The sequence below is a fragment of the Hemitrygon akajei genome, chromosome 11 (assembly GCF_048418815.1).
Source record: "Hemitrygon akajei chromosome 11, sHemAka1.3, whole genome shotgun sequence".
Taxonomy (NCBI): domain Eukaryota; kingdom Metazoa; phylum Chordata; class Chondrichthyes; order Myliobatiformes; family Dasyatidae; genus Hemitrygon; species Hemitrygon akajei.
Window position 1 is genome coordinate 2333530 of NC_133134.1, and position 22873 is coordinate 2356402.

At 51.2% G+C, this 22873-nt stretch overlaps 1 protein-coding gene across 3 annotated transcripts in view; it reads right to left on the reverse strand.

Annotated features, from left to right (window-relative positions):
- nlrc3 (NLR family, CARD domain containing 3) overlaps positions 1-22873 on the reverse strand; it is a 103000-nt gene that overhangs the window by 7645 nt on the left and 72482 nt on the right. For all 3 annotated transcript variants that reach the window (XM_073060024.1, XM_073060025.1, XM_073060023.1), the window contains 8 exons: positions 22692-22775; positions 20934-21017; positions 20442-20525; positions 12975-13058; positions 5479-5562; positions 4210-4293; positions 3107-3190; positions 1228-1311 (listed from right to left, as the gene is read on the reverse strand). In XM_073060024.1, coding sequence (XP_072916125.1) covers positions 1228-1311; positions 3107-3190; positions 4210-4293; positions 5479-5562; positions 12975-13058; positions 20442-20525; positions 20934-21017; positions 22692-22775 — 672 coding nt within the window. The remainder of the gene's footprint in view (positions 1-1227; positions 1312-3106; positions 3191-4209; positions 4294-5478; positions 5563-12974; positions 13059-20441; positions 20526-20933; positions 21018-22691; positions 22776-22873) is intronic.

Here is a 22873-nt window from a genome sequence, read left to right on the forward strand (position 1 = left end):
TTGAGATTTATAAACTGCTAGGACTGGACAGATGTTCCAGTGGGTGGGAAGCCCAGAACCAAAAGTCAGAACTGAGGACTGGGTGAAGAGAAAGTTCTTCCAACAGGAAGTAAATCTGTGGACTGATCATTAACTGTATTTAATGAGTTAGATATCGCAGAGGAGAAAGCAAACGCTGAAGTTAGGTAATCAGTCCTGATCACATTGAATGCTGGAACAGACTCAAAGTGGCCTCTTCCTGCTCCTCATTTCCAGATTCCTGGTAAGGAGGAAGCTATTCAAAAATCACTCTGGTCATTTCTCTATGAAAGTCTGGAGGGAGGAGTGTATCGAGCTGCAGTGATCAGGAACCTTGCCTGAATGCAGATTCAGTATTCACTTATTGAGGAAACAGTATTATAGAGCTGTGGAAAGGAGCAGGGGTGGCAACTAGGAAGAATAAAGGCCCAAGGTGCTGGAGAACACTTCTGCCTTCTGTTCCTTCCAATTTGGACATAGTCCTGGCTTGGAAATGTCGCAATTATCTTTTAATTCAACAAGATGTTATCTGACTAAAACATGCAAAATCTGTGCTGAACTTTGAAAGGTAGACATCAGGTGTTTCATGATTTGTCTGGAATGAGGGGTTAGTCATTCAGGACAGAGATGAGGAGAGGTTTGTGGGTGAAGTTTAGGAATTCTTTACCCAAGGGCTGTGGAGGGTCTGTGCATTAGGGGTAGGGAGAGGGTTGTCTCTAATGAAAACAGATTGTTCCACGTTTGAATATTAAAGTTATTAAGGGTATGAAGGTGTGTCAGAGCTGGCACTGAGGTGGAAGAAAAAAGATTAAAGTTTAAATATTAGCTTTATTTCTCACATGTACACTGCAACACTCAGTGAAATGTGTCTGTTTGTGTCAATGACGTGCAGGGGTGGGAGCCCACAAGTGTCGTCACACTTTCAGCACCAACGTAGTGTGCCCACATCTCCCAGCACCCTAACCCAAACTTCTTTGGAATGTGGGAGGATACCCACGTGGTCACATGGAAAATGTATGAACTCCTTACAGACAGAAATGGGAATTGAACCTCGAACACTGGTGCATAAGGCTTTACACTAATGGCTATGTTATCATTTAGTTACTGAATTTGAGAGTGACCACAAAGGAACAACTTTTTCTGTTTCTGTTTCTTCTGACCTGATATTCTTCTACCATTGCTCAAAGTGAACAAACTACAGAAACTTACTAGAGGGAGGTCAGCACCGAGTTATATTTCAGTGCAGCCGAGAGTGCGATGATTCCTTCATCTCCAATGCTGTTTTCCTGGAGACTGGAAGGTAAATAAGCCCATGTGATTAACATGCTATCCTCAGCAGGGACATCAGTAATACAACATTACAGGGCACAGACCACAACTCTAATGCTGCTGTTCCAGTAATCCTGGAACCCCTTCCTTCCTCACTGATATTTCAGGTCACGTAGAGTTAAAGCTCGGAAACCTGCCCTTCTGCCCATCGAGCCTCTGCTAACCATCACCCATTTATGTCAATCATACATTAATCCCACATTTTTAATTGTTCTGCAGAATCTACCCCTCGCCCACACACAATAGCCACTTAACATGCAGGTTTCAAGATATGGGAGGAAACCAGAGCACCCAGGAGAAACGCACATGGTCAATTCCCACCCATCCCCTGCCCTCTGGTCTCGAGTCCTCGGCACCTCTGGCAATACTGATTCTTGATGAAAAACAGATTATTGTGTTTGTGGAATCTTGCTGAACATAGACCATGCTGTGTTTCCCACATTGCCCCAGAGACGACTCCGTTCAACAGCAGGCAGGGGTCTGAGGTACAGACTGTGAGAAGAGCAATAAGACAGCGAGCCTTACCTCCTGAGATTAACTTTTGCAAAGGCTCTGAGCTTGGTCTCACTGGCGTTCAACTAGTGGAGAGTGATAAGGACAGGAAGAACAGGAGGAGGGGAGGAGAAAGGCTCTGAGCTCAGTCTCACTGGATTTCAGATGTGGACAGTCATAAGGAGAGGGAGAATAGGAGAAGGAGAGGGGACTTACTCAAGGCTGGTGAGACTACTGTTACATACCCTGTGGGTATCTTGTGACTGTCTTATGATCATGACGTAATTGAGTATTTTGTGAGCATGATGTAATTGTCTTGTGATGGTGGGGTGGTGTAATTTTCCTGCCAGTGTGAGGTCACATGATGTAATTTTCCCACTGGTGTGTGGTCACATGATGCAATGTTCCAACAGGTATATAAGGGAGCCCCCTGCTGTGATGCAGTTAGTTTGGGGTAGTTCGTTAGTTAGTTTTGCTGTGTATTCATCTCATGACGCAGTTTCGTTTTTAAAGTGGAGTTTTTACTTTCTATTGTAAGGAGCAAAAACCATTGTGCTGGCAGTTTCGCCAATTGCTGCCAGTTCTGGTTTGTTGCATCTTTGATTTATCTTTACAGTTGAGTTGGAGAGTGAAGACTTTACCAAAGTACGGGAACCCAAAGGATTGAGTAAAGTCAGCGTCATTCGGTGGTTCTGTAAAGGATCAACCTTATTGAATCTTCGTCCAGGATTGATGACCCGCATCTGAGAGAACCCCTGCAAGATCAGGAAGGTTTGTGCAGTGTTCACCTTCCAGCAGCAAAAAGGTCAGTTCCTTTAAGCCATTTTATTTCCTTCATGGTGAATCCTTTGGACAAGGCATCGCTCGACTGTGATCAGCAGATTCATCATTTTCTTCTGAGAAATTGTTGTTGCAGTAAAGTCTCTCCTTACAGACTGTATAAATCACCTAGACTTTCGAATTTACCACTTTATGACTGTGTTCGAATTTACCACTTTAAGAACTATCACAGAGTTTGGCTGTTTGTTAAGTTGCCATATAGCAGTTAACTTCTGGTTAAGTTAGTCGTTTGTTTACTTTTCACTTTTGTTGAGCAAAGTTTAATAAATGTTTGTATTTGTTTATAAAACCTGACTCAATTCAATATTCATTGTTGCCGGCCACATAACACTACAGTTGGATTGTTGTACACAAGCTAAAGGCTCTGACCTCGGTCTCACTGCAGTTCAGCTGTGGACAAAGGTAAGGAGGGGGAGAGGGGACTTACTCAAGGCTGGTGATGCTGTGGTTCGAACGTAGTGCATGAGCTAAAGCTTTGGCAGATTCTGGACTGATGAAATTCCACTGAAGGCTGAAAGAGAATGTGAACAGACATTGAACCTCATCAGCCTCTCACAGGCAAACTGCACATCTAGTTCCATGGGTACACAAGAAAGCAGTATAAACCATTTCCACCATTATAAGCCTAACCTTATGATACCTGCCTGGTCAAGGCTCTCAGACTAGCCTCCATCTGCAGGGTTGGAAAGTCTCCATTGCAGATGCCACGCTGGGCTGAGTTTGCAACGTAAACAATGGCAAACCCCTGGAGATGGCACATCTAGCAGACCCACAACCAAAATGCCCTTTCTCCAGCAGCTTCCCAGTATGAAGGGTTTATGGCACAGGGGAACAGATAAAAAATGAGAAGATGTGGTGGAGGTGGGAGGGGCTAGAGAGTTGTCCAGTTCAGAAACAGGCCCTTCAGTTGAGCACCCACCAAAAATGGAATGTCCCCGAGGTCCTGTCTCCATTCCCATTCTGACATGTCGGTTAGCAGTCTCCTCTTTTGCCAAAATGAGCCCACACTCAGGGTGGAGGAGCAACACCTCCTATTCCATCTGGGTAGCCTCCAACCTGATGGAATGAACATCGATTTCTCCTTCTAGTACAAAAATTCTCTCTCACTTCTCTCTTCATCAATTTTCTACTTTGACCTCCAACCTCTCCTCCTCACCTGCCTATCACTTCCCCCCTGATTCCTGTCCTCCTTCCCTTTCTTCCATGGTTCACTCTCCTCTCCTATCAGATTCCTTCTTCTCCACCCCTTTACATTTCCCACCTGCCTAGCTTCACCCATCACCTTCCCAAACATCACCAAATCCCACCCTCCCCCGTTTCATGGAACAGTGGCCTAGCCAGTGATGGGACAAACACAAGCCTGGACTCGTCAGTTAGGGTCTGGTCCAGTGATCCAGACAGACAGAGACAGAGAGACAGAGAGACACACACACACACACACACACACACACACACACCCCACTCACACACACACACACACCCCCCACTCTCACACACACACACACACACACACACAGGTTCATGACTTACTGCAGAGAAGTGAGGGTCTGGTTCTCCTGAACAGCAGAGGCGATGGCTTCTGTCCCTTCATCGTGTAACAGATTTGCTGTTAAACTGAAACCAGGAAACAGAGAACACTGACACTGGGAGCAGCATCTACTGTGGAGAGGCAGCTTTGACCCTTCCTGCCATTTCGGAAGGGAGCTTGAACACAGAATTTATCCCCTTTGTGTTATTTACATTTGATGAGATATGAAGGATGGAGCAGGATTGCTCTCTCAAAGGTATTCGGGACAGTGTCAGAAAATAATGAGTCCTGGAGCTGGAACAGCCTGGAACCACACACTTCAGCCCAACTCATCCATAATGACTGAGGTGCCTTCTCCAGCTAGTCCCATTTGCTTATGTTTTGCCCTCTAAACTTGCCGCCAATGTCACAAAACAAAATATCTCATGTAAAATAAGTCAGTGCTATTAAACCTGATTCTGAACTTTCCTGTCCAAATACCTTTTAAGTGTTGTAATTGTACCCAGCTCTACCTCTTCCTCTGACAGCTCATTCCATATACCAACCTCCTCCTGAGAAAATCTTGCTCCTCAGGTTCCTCTCTCACCTCCAACTTTGCCGTCTAGTTTTAAACTCCCTTACCTGTGAAAAGGTGACCATCCCCCTTTACCTAAGCCCCTCATGATTGTACTTTCTATTTAGAGATACAGACTGCACCACTCAATTAAACTCATCTGACCAATTAACCTACTAACCCATTCATCTTTGGAATGTGGGAGGAAACCTGAGCACCTGGGGGAAACCCACACGGTCACGGGGAGAATGTACAAACTCCTAAAAGACAATGGTGAGAATTGAACCCAGGTTGCTGATGCTAACTGCTACACACTATGCTGCCCTAAACATCTACAAAGTCTCCTCAGTCTTCCCCACTCCAGGGATAACAATCCCAACCTATCCAGCTTCTCCTTAGAACTCAACCCCTCCAGTTCTGGTAATGTCCCTGGTGAATCTTTTCTGCCGCTTCTCCAGCTTAATCATATCTACAGTAACCAGAACTGCAGACAACACAGACAACAAAATGTTCACTGCCATTCTTCTCAACACAGAATCCAATTATTCCCAATTAACTGGTGCAAGACCTGACCAGTCCTGGATATGTCAATTGTGATAACACACAGGTCATATTTGTGATTTTAAAAGCCTCTCGTTCTACAAATACACAGATGGAACTGGATCCCCGAAGATCATTCTTTACAGATGTGAGAGAGAAGATTGGCTGTCAGACTTACTCCAAGCTCCTCAGCACCTTGTTTGCACGTAGTGCATTTGCAATTTCCCTGGCTCCATTCAGGCCGATGGAATTCTCTCGCAGACTGGAAATGGAAAGACAGTTTACTAACACAAAATATCATTCCTGTCTCTCTTCACCCTCTTAGAGTTACACGGTCCATTTAGTCTGAGCACCATGAAGCACCTGTCTGCCACAGTCTGACACTAATCCCATTTCATTCTCCCCTCATCCCCATTGACCCTCCCCATCGGCCATCCCCATTGACCCTCCCCTCATCCCCATCGACCCTCCCCTCATCCCCATCGACCCTCCCCATCGACCCTCCCCTCATCCCCATCGACCCTCCCCATCGGCCATCCCCATCGACCCTCCCCTCATCCCCATCGGCCATCCCCTCATCCCCATCGACCATCCCCACATCCCCATCGACCATCCCCATCGACCCTCCCCTCATCCCCATCGACCATCCCCACATCCCCATCGGCCATCCCCATCGACCCTCCCCTCATCCCCATCGACCATCCCCACATCCCCATCGGCCATCCCCATCGACCCTCCCCTCATCCCCATCGACCATCCCCATCGGCCATCCCCACATCCCCATCGACCCTCCCCATCGGCCATCCCCATCGACCATCCCCACATCCCCATCGACCCTCCCCATCGGCCATCCCCATCGACCCTCCCCACATCCCCATCGACCCTCCCCATCGGCCATCCCCATCGACCCTCCCCACATCCCCATCGACCATCCCCATCGGCCATCCCCATCGACCCTCCCCACATCCCCATCGACCCTCCCCACATCCCCATCGACCCTCCCCATCGGCCATCCCCACATCCCCATCGGCCATCCCCATCGACCCTCCCCTCATCCCCATCGACCATCCCCACATCCCCATCGACCACCCCCATTGACCATCCCCACATCCCCATCGACCATCCCCATCGACCATCCCCACATCCCCATCGACCCTCCCCATCGGCCATCCCATCGACCATCCCCACATCCCCATCGACCATCCCCATCGACCCTCCCCATCGGCCATCCCCACATCCCCATCGGCCATCCCCACATCCCCATCGACCCTCCCCATCGGCCATCCCCACATCCCCATCGGCCATCCCCACATCCCCATCGACCCTCCCCATCGACCCTCCCCTCATCCCCATCGACCATCCCCACATCCCCATCGACCCTCCCCATCGGCCATCCCCACATCCCCATCGGCCATCCCCATCGACCCTCCCCTCATCCCCATCGACCATCCCCACATCCCCATCGACCCTCCCCATCGGCCATCCCCATCGACCATCCCCACATCCCCATCGACCATCCCCATCGGCCATCCCCATCGACCCTCCCCACATCCCCATCGACCCTCCCCATCGGCCATCCCCACATCCCCATCGGCCATCCCCATCGACCCTCCCCTCATCCCCATCGACCATCCCCACATCCCCATCGACCCTCCCCATCGGCCATCCCCACATCCCCATCGACCATCCCCATCGACCCTCCCCTCATCCCCATCGACCATCCCCACATCCCCATCGACCCTCCCCATCGGCCATCCCCACATCCCCATCGGCCATCCCCATCGACCCTCCCCTCATCCCCATCGACCCTCCCCATTGACCATCCCCACATCCCCATCGACCATCCCCACATCCCCATCCCCTCATCCCCATCGACCCTCCCCATCTACCATCCCCACATCCCCATCCCCTCATCCCCATCGACCCTCCCCACATCCCCATCCCCTCATCCCCATTGACCCTCCCCATCGACCATCCCCACATCCCCATCCCCTCATCCCCATCGACCATCCCCATCGACCCTCCCCATCGGCCCTCCCCACATCCCCATCGACCCTCCCCATCGGCCATCCCCATCGACCCTCCCCATCGGCCATCCCCATCGACCATCCCCACATCCCCATCGACCCTCCCCATCGACCATCCCCACATCCCCATCGGCCATCCCCATCGACCCTCCCCTCATCCCCATCGACCCTCCCCATTGGCCATTCCCATCGACCATCCCCACATCCCCATCGACCCTCCCCTCATCCCCATCGGCCATCCCCATCGGCCATCCCCATCGACCCTCTCCATCGGCCATCCCCATCGACCATCCCCACATCCCCATCGACCCTCCCCATCGACCATCCCCATCGACCATCCCCTCATCCCCATCGACCCTCCCCTCATCCCCATCGACCATCCCCACATCCCCATCGACCCTCCCCATCGGCCATCCTCATCGACCCTCCCCTCATCCCCATCGACCATCCCCATCGACCCTCCCCTCATCCCCATCGACCCTCCCCATCGGCCATCCCCATCGACCATCCCCACATCCCCATCGACCCTCCCCTCATCCCCATCGACCATCCCCTCATCCCCATCGACCCTCCCCTCATCCCCATCGACCCTCCCCATCGGCCATCCCCACATCCCCACTGCAAACAGTGCTGACACTAGGAAGGGGAGGAGGGAAGAGAAGAGAGCAGTAGTGATAGGGGATTCTATAGTCCGGGGGGCAGATAGGAGATTTTGTGGGGAGATCAGGAGTCTCGGATGGTATATTGCTTCCCTGGTGCCGGGGTCCGGGAGATCTCAGATCGGGTGCAGGTTATTCTCGAGAGGGAGGACAAGAACCCAGATGTTGTGGTCCATGTAGGGACCAACGACGTTGGTAGGATGAGTGGGGGGGTCCTGTGTAGTGAGTTCAGGGAGTTAGGTGCGAAGCTGAAGGGCAGGACCTCCAGGGTAACAATCTCAGGATTGCTACCTGTGCCACGTGCGAGTGAGGCAAGGAACAGGAGGATTATACAGATTTATACGTGGCTGAGAGGATGGTGCAGGAGGGAGGGCTTCAGGTTCTTAGATAATTGGGCTTTGTTCCAGGGAAGGTAGGATCTGTTCCGAAGGGACGGTTTACACCTGAACTGGAGCGGTACTAACATTCTTGCAGGAAAGTTTGCTAGTGCTTCTCAGGGGGTTTAAACTAAATTTGCAGGGGGCAGGATCCAGAATGTGAGAGAGGATAGCAAGAGGAAGAATAAAGGACAGGTGGGGACTACACGGTTCCAGAATATTAAGTGTGTAGTAGAGAAAGGTGAGGCGGAACAAGTGATAAGGAGGACACATGTACAGAGGGATGGTCTGACGGAACATGGAGTTAAATGTGCAGAAAGTATAAGTAAATTTAGGAAGGACAACAAAATTCAAGGGGCGTATAGCCCGATGGGAGTTTGGGGAGCTGGGTAAAGCACAATAGGCAGCAATTTAAACAGAGAGAGGAGAAATGGGCTAAAAATTCTATATCTGAATGCACGAAGTGTCAGAAATAAGGCAGATGAGCTTGAAGCTCAGGTACGAATGGGTAACTATGATGTTGTTGGGATAACGGAGACATGGCTGCAGGGAGATCAGACCTGGGAAATGAATGTACAAGGGGATACGTGCTATCGTAGGGACAGAAATATGGGTAGAGTGGGTGGGGTGGCCCTGTTGGTGAGGAATGAGATTCAGTCCTTTGCAAAGGGGGACATAGGATCAGGAGAAGTAGAGTCTGTGTGGATAGAACTGAGGAACAGTAAGGGCAAAAAGACCCTAATGGGTGTTGTCTACAGGTCACCAAACAGTAGCATGGATATTGGGTGCAAGTTGAATAGGGAGTTAACATTGGCATGTGACAAAGGTAATGTCGCAGTAGTTATGGGGGATTTCAACATGCAGGTGAACTGGGAGAATCAATTTGGTGCTGGACCCCAGGATAGGGAGTTTGTAGAGTGCCTACGGGATGCATTCTTGGAACAGCTTGTACGAGAGCCAACCAGGGACAAGGCTATTCTGGATTTAGTGTTGTGTAATGAACAGGATTTGATAAGCGATCTTGCAGTAAAGGAGCCATTAGGAGGTAGTGACCATAATATGATAAATTTTTATCTGCAATTTGAGAAGGATAAGGGCAGATCGGAGGTGTCAGTGTTGCAGTTGAACAAAGGAGACTATGGAGCCATGAGGGAGGAGCTGGCCAAAGTTAACTGGACAGATATCCTAGCAGAAAAGACAGTGGAACAGCAATGGCAGGTATTCTTGGGAATAATGCACAAGGTGCAAAATCAGTTCATCCCCCGGAGAAGGAAGGATTCAAAGGGGGGAAAGGGGCCACAGTGGTTGACAAAGGAAGTCAGAGATTGCATAGCATTAAAAAAAAAGGTATGACAGAGCTAAGGTGAGTGGGAAGACAGATGATTGGGAAATTTTTAAGGAACAACAGAACTTAACTAAAAAGGCAATACGGGGAGAAAAAATGAGGTACGAACGCAAGCTAGCCAGGAATATAAAGGAGGATAGCAAAAGCTTTTTTAGGTATGTGAAGAGAAAGAAGATCGTTAAGAACAATGTTGGGCCCTTGAAGAATGAATTGGGTGAAATTGTTATGGAAAACAGAGAAATGGCAGAAGAATTTAATAAGTACTTTAGATCTGTCTTCACTAGGGAAGACACAGGCAATCTCCCAGATGTATGGATGGGCCAAGGACATAGGGTAACAGAGGAAATGAAACAGATTGACATTAGGAAGGAAACAGTGATAAGTAGACTGATGGGACTGAAGGCTGACAAATCCTCAGGTCCAGATGGTCTGCATCCTAAGGTACTAAAGGAGGTGACTCTGGAAATTGCGGATGCATTGTTAATCATTTTCCAATGTTCCTTAGATTCAGGATCAGTTCCTGAGGATTGGAGAATGGCTAATGTTATCCCACTTTTTAAGAAAGGAGGGAGGGAGAAAACAGAGAACTATCGTCCTGTCAGCCTAACATCAGTAGTGGGGAAGATGCTAGAGTCCATTATTAAAGATGAAATAGTGGCATATCTAGATAGCAGTGATAGGATTGGGCCGAGCCAGCATGGATTTAACAAGGGCAAATCATGCTTGACTAATCTATTGGAGTTTTTCGAGGATGTAACCAGGAAGTTAGACAAGGGAGATCCAGTGGATGTAGTGTACCTCGATTTTCAGAAGGCATTTGATAAGGTCCCACATAGGAGATTGGTGGGTAAAATCAGAGCTCATGACATTGGGGGGAAGATATTGACATGGATAGAAAACTGGTTGGCAGATAGAAAGCAAAGGGTAGCGGTGAATGGGTGTTTCTCGGAATGGCAGGTGGTGACTAGTGGGGTGCCACAGGGCTCGGTATTGGGACCACAGCTGTTTACAATTTACATCAACGATTTAGATGAAGGCATTGAGAATAACATCAGCAAGTTTGCTGATGATACTAAGCTGGGTGGCAGTGTGACATGTGATGAGGATGTTAGGAGAATTCAGGGTGACTTGGATAGGCTGGGTGAGTGGGCAGATACTTGGCAGATGACGTTTAATGTGAATAAGTGAGGTTATCCACTTTGGGAGTAAGAACAGGAAGGCAGATTATTATCTGAACGGTGTAAAGTTAGGTAAGGGAGAAATACAAAGAGATCTTGGAGTCCTTGTTCATCAGTCACTGAAGGTGAATGAGCAAGTGCAGCAGGCAGTGAAGAAGCCTAATGGAATGCTGGCCTTTATTACAAAGGGAATTAAGTACAAGAGCAAGGAAATCCTTTTGCATTTGTACAGAGCCCTGGTGAGACCACACCTGGAGTATTGTGTACAGTTTTGGTCTCCAGGGTTAAGGAAGGACATCCTGGCTGTAGAGGAAGTGCAGCGTAGATTCACAAGGTTAATTCCTAGGATGTCCAGACTGTCTTACGCAGAGAGGTTAGAGAGACTGGGCTTGTATACGCTGGAATTAAGGAGATTGAGAGGGGATCTGATAGCAACATATAAGATTATTAAGGGATTGGACAAGATAGAGGCAGGAAATATGTTCCAGATGCTGGGAGAGTCCAGTACCAGAGGGCATGGTTTGAGAATAAGGGGTAGGTCATTTAGGACAGAGTTAAGGAAAAACTTCTCCCAGAGAGTTGTGGGGGTCTGGAATGCACTGCCTTGGAAGATAGTGGAGGCCAATTCTCTGGATGCTTTCAAGAAGGAGCTAGATAGGTATCTTATGGATAGGGGAATCAAGGGATATGGGGTCAAGGCAGGAACCTGGTATTGATAGTAGATTATCAACCATGATCTCAGAATGGCGGTGCAGGCTCGAAGGGCCGAATGGTCTACTTCTGCACCTATTGTCTATTGTCTATTGACAGGGAGATTTACCATGGCTGACTAACCCATCCTTGAGATGTGGAGAAGGGAGAACATTCAAATTTCACACGGGCAGTGGAGAGCGGGATTGAACCCGGATCTCTGGAACTGTGAGACATTGGTGCTATCCACCGTACCATCAGCTTAGTTAACATGGAACTCTGTTGCCCTAACAAACCTGAATAAGGGCATCTGACAGCAGAGATAATCTGCTTGGATGAAATATTAACTCCTCCTTTTTGCCTGTGTCTCTCTGGCTGACCTGCAGAGAATTCCATCATTTTCTGTTATCCCAGATTTATGGCATCTGTGTTTTTTGGCCTCCTTTGCTCAAGAACAGAGTTAAGGAATATTACAGAGATGCAACTCTGAGTCTGTGTATCATGCACTCTGATCTTTTACTCCCAGCAACATTTACACAAAGGATTTTCATAAGGCATGGAGGGTTTACAATGCATTGGTCAGTCCTCACTTGGAGTACTGTGAACAGTTTTGTGTCCCTTATCTAGGAGAAGATGTGCTGGCATTGCAGAGGCCAGAGAAGGTTCACAAGAATGATTCCAGACCAGAAATGAAAGAGTTATTGTATGAGGAGTGTTTGAAGCCTCTGGGCCTGTACTCACTGGCATTTACAAGAATGAAGGGGGATCTCACTTCAATCTATCGAATATTGAAAGGACTAGATAGAGTGGATATGGAGAGGATGTTTCCAATAGTGGGAGAGTGTAGGACCAGAGGCACAGCCTCAGAAAAGAAGGAAGTCCCTTCAGGACAGAGATGAGAAGGAATTTCATTAGCCAGAGGATTGTGAATCTGTGCAATTCATTGCCACAGATGGCTGTGGAGGCCATCGAGTATATTTAATGCAGAGGTTGGTAGGTTCTTCATTAGTCAGGGTGTCAAAGGCAATGGGGAGAAGACAGGAGAATGAAGTTGAGGAGGATAATAAATCAGCCATGATTCTCTTCCTTTGTAGCATATTGTTATTGTATGCTTAATTTTGTACTGTATTAATGTTCCTCATTGGGATTTGGGGTTTTTAATTTGTAAAATGTTTTGAAAAACTAATTAAAAAACTAATTTAAAAAAATCAGCCATGATAATAATGGCAGAGCAGACTTGATGGGATGAATGGCCTAATTCTGTTCCTATATCTTATGGATTCTGTCAGCACTCCTCATTCACTCAGTGACAGTCAACAACAGGTCACTCTTCTGCCCAGAGCCCATTGAGAAAGGGGACAGGGATCCCCAGATCAGGCCTCGCATCTGTAGAATTACCTCAGGTCGATGAGGCCTTCATTGAGCTTGAGGGCTGCTGTCAATGCAGTCGCACCATTGTTACTGATGGAATTACTCTGGAGGCTGGAGGAAGGAAAATACACAAGTCAGAGTCAATCAGTGAGAATGTGAACTCCATATGGTCTGTATTACACACACAGCAATCAATGCACATGACCTATGGACAATTCCCACAGGTAACAGACCGTTTCTCCTCATTCACAGCTCTAAGCAACAAGCAGTCTAACACTGAGACAGGTTGTGAGGCAGAGAGGCAAGAGTAGAAGGAATAAATATGTCTACTATTTTTTTAATTGAGAAGAGAATTCAACGGGACTTGGGAGTCTGTGCAGGATTTCCTAAAGGTTAACTTGCAGGTTGAGTCGGTGGTGAGTAAGGCAAATGCAATGTTAACATTCATGTCAAGAGGAATAGAATATAAGAGCAGGGATGTGATGCCACGGCTTTATAATGCACTGGTCAGATGGCACTCGGAGTATTATGAGCAGTTTTGGGCCCTTTATCCATGAAAGGATATGCTGGCATTGGAGAGGGCCCAGAGAAAGTTCACAAAAATTAATCTGGAAATGAAAGGGTTAATATTTGAGGAGCGTTTGATGGCTCTGGACCTGTACTCACTGAGGTTTAGAAGACTGAAACCCATTGAATATCAAAACAGCCTGGATGTGGAGAGGATATATAGGACCAAAGAGCACAGCCCCACTTTAGAACAGAGATGAGGAGGAATTCCTTTAGCCAGAAGGTGGTGAATCTGTGGAAAGCTGTCGAGGCTAAGTCATTGGGTATATTTAAAGCAAAGTTTGGTAGGTTCTTGAGTAGGGTATCGAAGGTTACAGGGAAAAGTCAGAAATGGATCCAAAATAACTTAACAGGGCATATGAACAGTAAAGGGGTTGAAAGACCAGAAGGTATAGGAGCAGAATTAGGCCATTTGGCCCATCAAATTTGTTCCACCATTCCATCATGGCTGATCCATTTTTCCTCTCAGCCCCAATCTCCTGCCTTCTCCCCAAATCCCCTCATACCCTGACCAATCAAGAATCTATCAACCATTGCTTTAAATATACATAAACACTTGGCCTCCACAAATGACTGTGGTAACAAATTCCATTAATTTGCCACTCTCTGGCTGAAGAAATGCTTCCTCATGTCCGTTCTAAATGGATGTCCCTCTATTCTGAGGTCGTGTCTTCTGGTCTTAGACTCTCCCACCATAGCAAACATCCTCTCCACATCCACTCTATCAAGGCCTTTCACCATTCAATAGGTTTTAATGAGTTCACCCCTCATTCTTCTGAATTCTAGTGAATACAGGCCCAGAGACATCAAATGCTCTTCATATGACAAACCATTCAACACTGGAATCATTTCATGAATCTCCTTTGAAACCTCTCCAGTTTCATCATATTCTTTCTAAGATAAGGGACACAAAACTGCTCACAATACTCCAAGTGAGGCCTCACTGGTGTTTTATTTAGTGTATTAGAGTCACATTACCTCCTTGCTTTTATATTCTAGTTTTCCTGAAATGAATGCTAACATTGCATTTGCCTTCCTCACCATAGACTGCACAAGACTCCCAAGTCCCTTTGCGACTCCGATCTTTGCATCTTATCTCCATTTAGAAAAGAGTTAACCCTTTCATTTCTTCTACCAAACTGCATGACAATACAATTCCTGACACTCCATCTGCCAATTCTTTGCCCATTCTTCTAACCAGTCTAAGTCCTTCTGATGCCTCTCTACTTCCTCAAAACCACCTGTCCCTCCACCCATCTTCTTATCATCTGCATATTTTGCAACAAAGCCATCAATTCCATCATCCAAACCATTGACATTTAACATAAAAAGAATCAGTCCCAACGCAGACCCCTGTGGATCACCATGAGTCACCGGCAGCCAACTGGAAAGGCCCCCTTTATTTCTACTCTTTGCCTCCTGCAAATCGGCCACTGCTTTATCCATGCTAGAATCTTTCCTGTAATGCCATGGGCTTGTAGCTTGTTAAGCAGCCTCATCTGTGGCACCTTGTCAAAGGCCTTCTGAAAATCACACCCTTAACTATCAACTCCAACATCTTCCCAACCACTGAGGTCAGACTAACTGGCCTATAATTTCCTTCCTTCTGCCTCTCTCCCTTCTTGAAGTGAGGAGTGACATTTCCAATTTTCCAGTCTTCGGAATTACTCCAGAACCTAGTGATTCTTGAAAGATCATTACTTATGCCTCCACAGTCTCTTCAGCCACCTCTTTCAGAACTGGTGTACACCATCTGGTTCAGGTGGGAGGTGTAGTTGCCTGAGGGGGACCTACTGCACCCATTTGAAACTTCTTGTCTAACTTCCCATATGGGATCTTGTCAAGTGCCTTGCTAAAGTTCATGTAGACAACATCCACTGCCTTGTCTTCATCTATGTTTCTGGTAACATCTTCAAAAAACTCTATAAGATTGGTTTGATATGACCTACCATGCACAAAGCCATGCCAACTATCCCTAATCAGTCCATGTCTACCCAAATACTTATACCTAGTCCTATGGAATACCTTCCAATATCTTTTCCACTGCTGATGTCAGGCTCACTGGCCAATAATTTCCTGAGTTTATTCTTAGAGCCCTTCTTAAACAGTGGAACATAAGCTATCCTTCCATCTTCCAGTACCTCATCGGTCCCTAAGGAAGATTTATTATGTCTGCTTGGGCCCCAGCCGTTTCAGCACACTTCCCACAGGGTCCAAGGGAACACCTTGTCAGGCCCTGGGGATTTATCCACCCTTATTCACCTCAGGGCAGCAAACATCTCCTCCTTTGTAATCTGTATAGGGTTCATGATTTCAAAGCTGCTTTGCCTCACTTCTGTAGACTGTGTCCAACTCCTGAGTAAATACAAATGCGAAAAATCTATTTAAGATATCCCCCATTCCACAAATGGGTTATCATTCTGGTCTTCCAGAGAACCAATTTTGCCCCTTGTAATCCTTTTGCTCTCAACATATCAGTGGAATCCCTTACCCTCACCTTGTCTTCTAGGGCAACCACATGCCTTCTTTTAACCCTCCTGATTTATTTCTTGTGTTCTCTTGCATTTCTTATACTCCATAAACACCTCATTTGTTCCTACCTGCCTATACCTGCTATGCTCCTCCTTTTTTCCTCTTCACCAGGGTCTGAATACCTCTTGTAAACTAAGGCTCCCTAGACCTGTTATTGTTACCTTTTATTCTGACAGGCACATACAAGCTTCGTACTCTCAAAAATTCACTTTTGGAGGCCTCCCACTTAGCAAGGACATCTTTGTCAGAAAACATCCTGTCCCAATCCACACTTGCCACATCTCTCCTGATACCATTAAAGTCGGCCTCTTTCCATGGTGAACTATTCCAGATAATTGGCTGTAGCTGGTTCCCTACCCTCACACTGCCCCACTCCTGATGCCCCATTCACATGGTAGTGGACCAGGCCTGGTGCTGGGGAAGGACCAGGGAACCTCCCCTCCACCCTGTCCCACTCACACTGGGGTGGACCAGGCCCCGTGCTGGGGAAGGACCAGGGAACCTCCCCTCCACCCTGTCCCACTCACACTGGGGTGGACCAGGCCTGGTGCTGGGGAACCTCCCCTCCACCCTGCCCCACTCACACTGGGGTGGACCAGGCCCCGTGCTGGGGAACCTCCCCTCCACCCTGTCCCACTCACACTGGGGTGGACCAGGCCCAGTGCTGAGGAACCTCCCCTCCAGCCTGCCCAACTCACACTGGGGTGGACCAGGCCTGGTGCTGGGGAAGGACCAGGGAACCTCCCCTCCACCCTGTCCCACTCACACTGGGGTGGACCAGGCCCGGTGCTGGGGAACCTCCCCTCCACCCTGCCCCACTCACACTGGGGTGGACCAGGCCCCGTGCTGGGGAACCTCCCCTCCACCCTGCCCCACTCACACTGGGGTGGACTTGGCCCGGTGCTGGGGAACCTCCCCTCCACCCTGCCCCACTCACACTGGGGTGGACCAGGCCCGGTGCTGGGGAAGGACCAGGGAACCTCCCCTCCACCCTGTCCCACTCACACTGGGGTGGACCAGGCCCGGTGCTGGGGAACCTCCCTTCCACCCTGCCCCACTCACACTGGGATGGACTTGGCCCGGTGCTGGGGAACCTCCCCTCCACCCTGCCCCACTCACACTGGGGTGGACCAGGCCCGGTGCTGGGGAACCTCCCTTCCACCCTGCCCCACTCACACTGGGGTGGACCAGGCCCCGTGCTGGGGAACCTCCCCTCCACCCTGCCCCACTCACACTGGGGTGGACCAGGCCCGGTGCTGGGGAACCTCTCCTCCACCCTGCCCCACTCACACTGGGGTGGACCAGGCCCCGTGCTGGGGAACCTCCCCTCCACCCTGCCCCACTCACACTGGGGTGGACTTGGCCCGGTGCTGGGGAACCTCCCCTCCACCCTGCCCCACTCACACTGGGGTGGACCAGGCCCGGTGCTGGGGAACCTCCCCTCCACCCTGCCCCACTCACACTGGGGTGGACCAGGCCCCGTGCTGGGGAACCTCCCCTCCACCCTGCCCCACTCACACTGGGGTGGACCAGGCCCGGTGCTGGGGAACCTCCCCTCTACCCTGCCCCACTCACACTGGGGTGGACCAGGCCCCGTGCTGGGGAACCTCCCCTCCACCCTGCCCCACTCACACTGGGGTGGACTTGGCCCGGTGCTGGGGAACCTCCCCTCCACCCTGCCCCACTCACACTGGGGTGGACCAGGCCTGGTGCTGGGGAAGGACCAGGGAACCTCCCCTCCACCCTGTCCCACTCACACTGGAGTGGACCAGGCCCGGTGCTGGGGAACCTCCCCTCCACCCTGCCCAACTCACACTGGGGTGGACCAGGCCTGGTGCTGGGGAAGGACCAGGGAACCTCCCCTCCACCCTGTCCCACTCACACTGGGGTGGACCAGGCCTGGTGCTGGGGAACCTCCCTTCCACCCTGCCCCACTCACACTGGGATGGACTTGGCCCGGTGCTGGGGAACCTCCCCTCCACCCTGCCCCACTCACACTGGGGTGGACCAGGCCCGGTGCTGGGGAACCTCCCCTCCACCCTGCCCCACTCACACTGGGGTGGACCAGGCCCGGTGCTGGGGAACCTCCCCTCCACCCTGCCCCACTCACACTGGGGTGGACCAGGCCCCGTGCTGGGGAACCTCCCCTCCACCCTGCCCCACTCACACTGGGGTGGACTTGGCCCGGTGCTGGGGAACCTCCCCTCCACCCTGCCCCACTCACACTGGGGTGGACCAGGCCTGGTGCTGGGGAAGGACCAGGGAACCTCCCCTCCACCCTGTCCCACTCACACTGGAGTGGACCAGGCCCGGTGCTGGGGAACCTCCCCTCCACCCTGCCCAACTCACACTGGGGTGGACCAGGCCTGGTGCTGGGGAAGGACCAGGGAACCTCCCCTCCACCCTGTCCCACTCACACTGGGGTGGACCAGGCCCGGTGCTGGGGAACCTCCCTTCCACCCTGCCCCACTCACACTGGGATGGACTTGGCCCGGTGCTGGGGAACCTCCCTTCCACCCTGCCCCACTCACACTGGGGTGGACCAGGCCCGGTGCTGGGGAACCTTCCTTCCACCCTGCCCCACTCACACTGTGGTGGACCAGGCCCGGTGCTGGGGAACCTTCCTTCCACCCTGCCCCACTCACACTGGGGTGGACCAGGCCCCGTGCTGGGGAACCTTCCTTCCACCCTGCCCCACTCACACTGGGGTGGACCAGGCCCGGTGCTGGGGAACCTCCCCTCCACCCTGCCCCACTCACACTGGGGTGGACCAGGACCGGTGCTGGGGAACCTCCCCTCCACCCTGCACCACTCACACTGGGGTGGACTAGGCCCGGTGCTGGGGAAACTCCCATCCACCCTGCCCCACTCACACTGGGGTGGACCAGGCCCGGTACTGGGGAACCTCCCCTCCACCCTGCCCCACTCACACTGGGGTGGACCAGGCCCCGTGCTGGGGAACTCCCCTCCACCCTGCCCCACTCACACTGGGGTGGACCAGGCCTGGTGCTGGGGAAGGACCAGGGAACCTCCCCTCCACCCTGCCCCACTCACACTGGGGTGGACCAGGCCCGGTGCTGGGGAACCTCCCCTCCACCCTGCCCCACTCACACTGGGGTGCACCAGGCCCCGTGCTGGGGAACCTCCCCTCCACCCTGCCCCACTCACACTGGGGTGCACCAGGCCCGGTGCTGGGGAACCTCCCCTCCACCCTGCCCCACTCACACTGGGGTGCACCAGGCCCGGTGCTGGGGAACCTCCCCTCCACCCTGCCCCACTCACACTGGGGTGGACCAGGCCCGGTGCTGGGGAACCTCCCTTCCACCCTGCCCCACTCACACTGGGGTGGACCAGGCCCGGTGCTGGGGAACCTTCCTTCCACCCTGCCCCACTCACACTGTGGTGGACCAGGCCCGGTGCTGGGGAACCTTCCTTCCACCCTGCCCCACTCACACTGGGGTGGACCAGGCCCCGTGCTGGGGAACCTTCCTTCCACCCTGCCCCACTCACACTGGGGTGGACCAGGCCCGGTGCTGGGGAACCTCCCCTCCACCCTGCCCCACTCACACTGGGGTGGACCAGGACCGGTGCTGGGGAACCTCCCCTCCACCCTGCCCCACTCACACTGGGGTGGACTAGGCCCGGTGCTGGGGAACCTCCCATCCACCCTGCCCCACTCACACTGGGGTGGACCTGGCCCAGTGCTGGGGAACCTCCCCTCCACCCTGCCCCACTCACACTGGGGTGGACCAGGCCCGGTACTGGGGAACCTCCCCTCCACCCTGCCCCACTCACACTGGGGTGGACCAGGCCCCGTGCTGGGGAAGGACCAGGGAACCTCCCCTCCACCCTGCCCCACTCACACTGGGGTGGACCAGGCCCGGTGCTGGGGAACCTCCCCTCCACCCTGCCCCACTCACACTGGGGTGCACCAGGCCCCGTGCTGGGGAACCTCCCCTCCACCCTGCCCCACTCACACTGGGGTGGACCAGGCCCGGTGCTGGGGAACCTCCCCTCCACCCTGCCCCACTCACACTGGGGTGGACCAGGACCGGTGCTGGGGAACCTCCCCTCCACCCTGCCCCACTCCCACTGGGGTGGACCAGGCCCGGTGCTGGGGAACCTCCCCTCCACCCTGCCCCACTCACACTGGGGTGGACCAGTCCCGGTGCTGGGGAACCTCCCCTCCACCCTGCCCCACTCACACTGGGGTGGACCAGGCCCGGTGCTGGGGAACCTCCCCTCCACCCTGCCCCACTCACACTGGGAAGGACCAGGGAACCCTCCCCTTCACTATACCATCCCCCTGAAGCTGGTCCTAGGATAAACAACATCTCTCAAGAACCAGATTATTTGAACGATGGATGCTGATAGAGGATGTGTCCAGGCACTTACTTTAGGGTGGCAAGACTTCTGTTTACTTTCAAGGCTTCAGCTATTGCACTCGCTCCAATATCACCAATACAGTTACTGGACAGGCTGAAAAACAGGGCACAGAACAGGTATCAAATCACACCCTGGCTCAGGTAGTACATACCTAGAGGGGATGATGGTGATTGGGTGGTGAAGTGCAGAGGCTGATGGTGATTGGGCAATGAAGATGTAGTGTGGATGGGATTGGTTGGTGAGTTGGAGTGGCTGATGGTGATTGGGTGGTGAGATGGAGGGGCTGATGGTGGTTGAGTGATGAGAACAAGGGTTTGATGGTGATAGGGTGATGCAGAGGAAGACTGATTGTGATTGGGTGCTGAGATGAAGAGTCTGATGTGATTGGGTGATGAGGCAGTGAATAGGCAGTGAGGGGTCAAGGGTAGGTTAACTAGAGTAGGAAATATTTCAGCATCTGTTGAACTAACAGTGAGATCCTGACCCTTTGCTGGGACTCACTTTAGCTCCTTTAGGCTCCCGTTACGTTTCAAGGCATTTGCGATCCGTTTTGCTCCTTCATGGTTGATGGAATTCTTCTGAAGGCTGAAAAGAGAGACAGGATCTGTGATTCACTCCTGGGTTCAGGTGTTTTCAGCAATTGTTGGAGGAGGGTTGCCTCCTGCTGTCTCTGTGGGTAAGGGGCTCCCATTGCGCTGCCAGGGAGAGACTTTGATGATTTAGACCCAGGGAGGACCAGGAATATATTTCCAAGCCAGGATGCGGGTGACCTGCGGATGTGTGAAGGAGGGGAAGACACTTGTGTGTCCCAAAGGGCTTCACAGCCAAACCTGATCTGCTGGGTCACAGTGAGTAAAACAGCAGTGGCTCAATTTCCCTTTAGTGCCTGGGCTATGTGACCAAACTCTGGTCAGATTTATTTCTCTCATGTACATCGAACCATACAGTGAAATGTGTCATTTGAATTTACAACCAACACTCCTAAAGATGTGCTGGGGGCAGCCCACAAATGTTGCCACACATTCCAGTACGTTCTCCCTGTGACCGTGTGGGTTTCCTCTGGGTGCTCCAGGTTCTTCCCACAGTCCAAAGGTGTACAGGTTGGATGTACGTGGGTGTAACTGGGTGCTGCAGGCTCGTTGGGCTGGAAAGGACTGTTACCCTGCTGTATCTCTGAATCAAAATAAAATTTAGAGATACCCGATGGGCTGAATGGCCTAATTCTGATCCTGTGTTTTATGGTCTTGTGGACCCCCGTCAGGACAGTCCTCCCTGATGCCCAACTGCCCAGATCTAGCTATCCGAGCCCTGGAGCAGTAGGAGTGATGAGATTCACTCTCTGTTCATCAGGAATCTGGGACCCACCAGATCCCAGCCTCACTCTGTGGCCAAGTGACTGGTGGCAGGTTATGGTGGGTCAAGGAGGGAGGGGTTGCTGATATTCAGTATCGCCCTCTGAGGACCAGATTCACCACCACCACCAGAAGAACCACAGGTCAGGGCCAGTTCATGCAAGGAAGTCAAAGTCAAAGTAAATTTATTACCCTTACAGAAATATAAAGAAATACAATAGAATTTATGAAAAACAACCAACTTCTGACAAACAACCAATGTACACAATACAATGTACACAAGAAGACAAATAATGCAAATAAAAATTAAATAATACTGAAAACAGGAATTATAGAATCCTTGCAAGTGAAGTCTGGATTGTGGAATCATTTTAGTGTTCTGATTCAGTAAGCTCTGGTTGAAGGGTAATAACTGTTCCTGAGCCTGGTGGTGTGAGACCTGAGGCTCCTGTACCTTCTGTTCGATGGTAGTAGTGAGAAGAGAGCATGACTTGGATGGAGGAGCTCCTTGATGATGGACGCTGCTTCCTTGTGGCAGCGCTCCTTGTAGATGCGCTCAATGGTGGGGAGGGCTTTGCCTGTGATAGACTGGACTGCATCCATCACTTCCTGTATACTTTTCCATTTCTGGGCACTGGTGTTTCCATACCAGGCTGTGATGCAACCAGTCAATATACTCTCCATCGTGCATCTAAAACAATTTATCAAAGCTTTAGTTGACATGCCAAATCTGTGCAAACTTCTAAGGGAGTAGAGATGCTGCTGTGCCTTCTTTGTCATGGCACTTACGTGCTTGTCCCTGGACAGATCCTCTCATTTGGAAATGCCAAAGAATTTTAAATTACTGTGCTGAAAGTTGAGGGTAAATTGTGGGATCCAGGAGATGGCCAATGAATGGAAGACTTACTTCAGAATGGTCAGCTTCCGATTGACGTGAAGCGCCTCAGCTATGAACTTCGCTCCATCTTCACCAACAAAATTATTCTGAAGGCTGCAGGGAGAAAAAGGTGCACGTTAGTAGTGTGAGTGTGGCAGTTGATGGACTACCCTTCTGATCCAAGTGCAACCAGACTGGCCAGGTCAGGTATT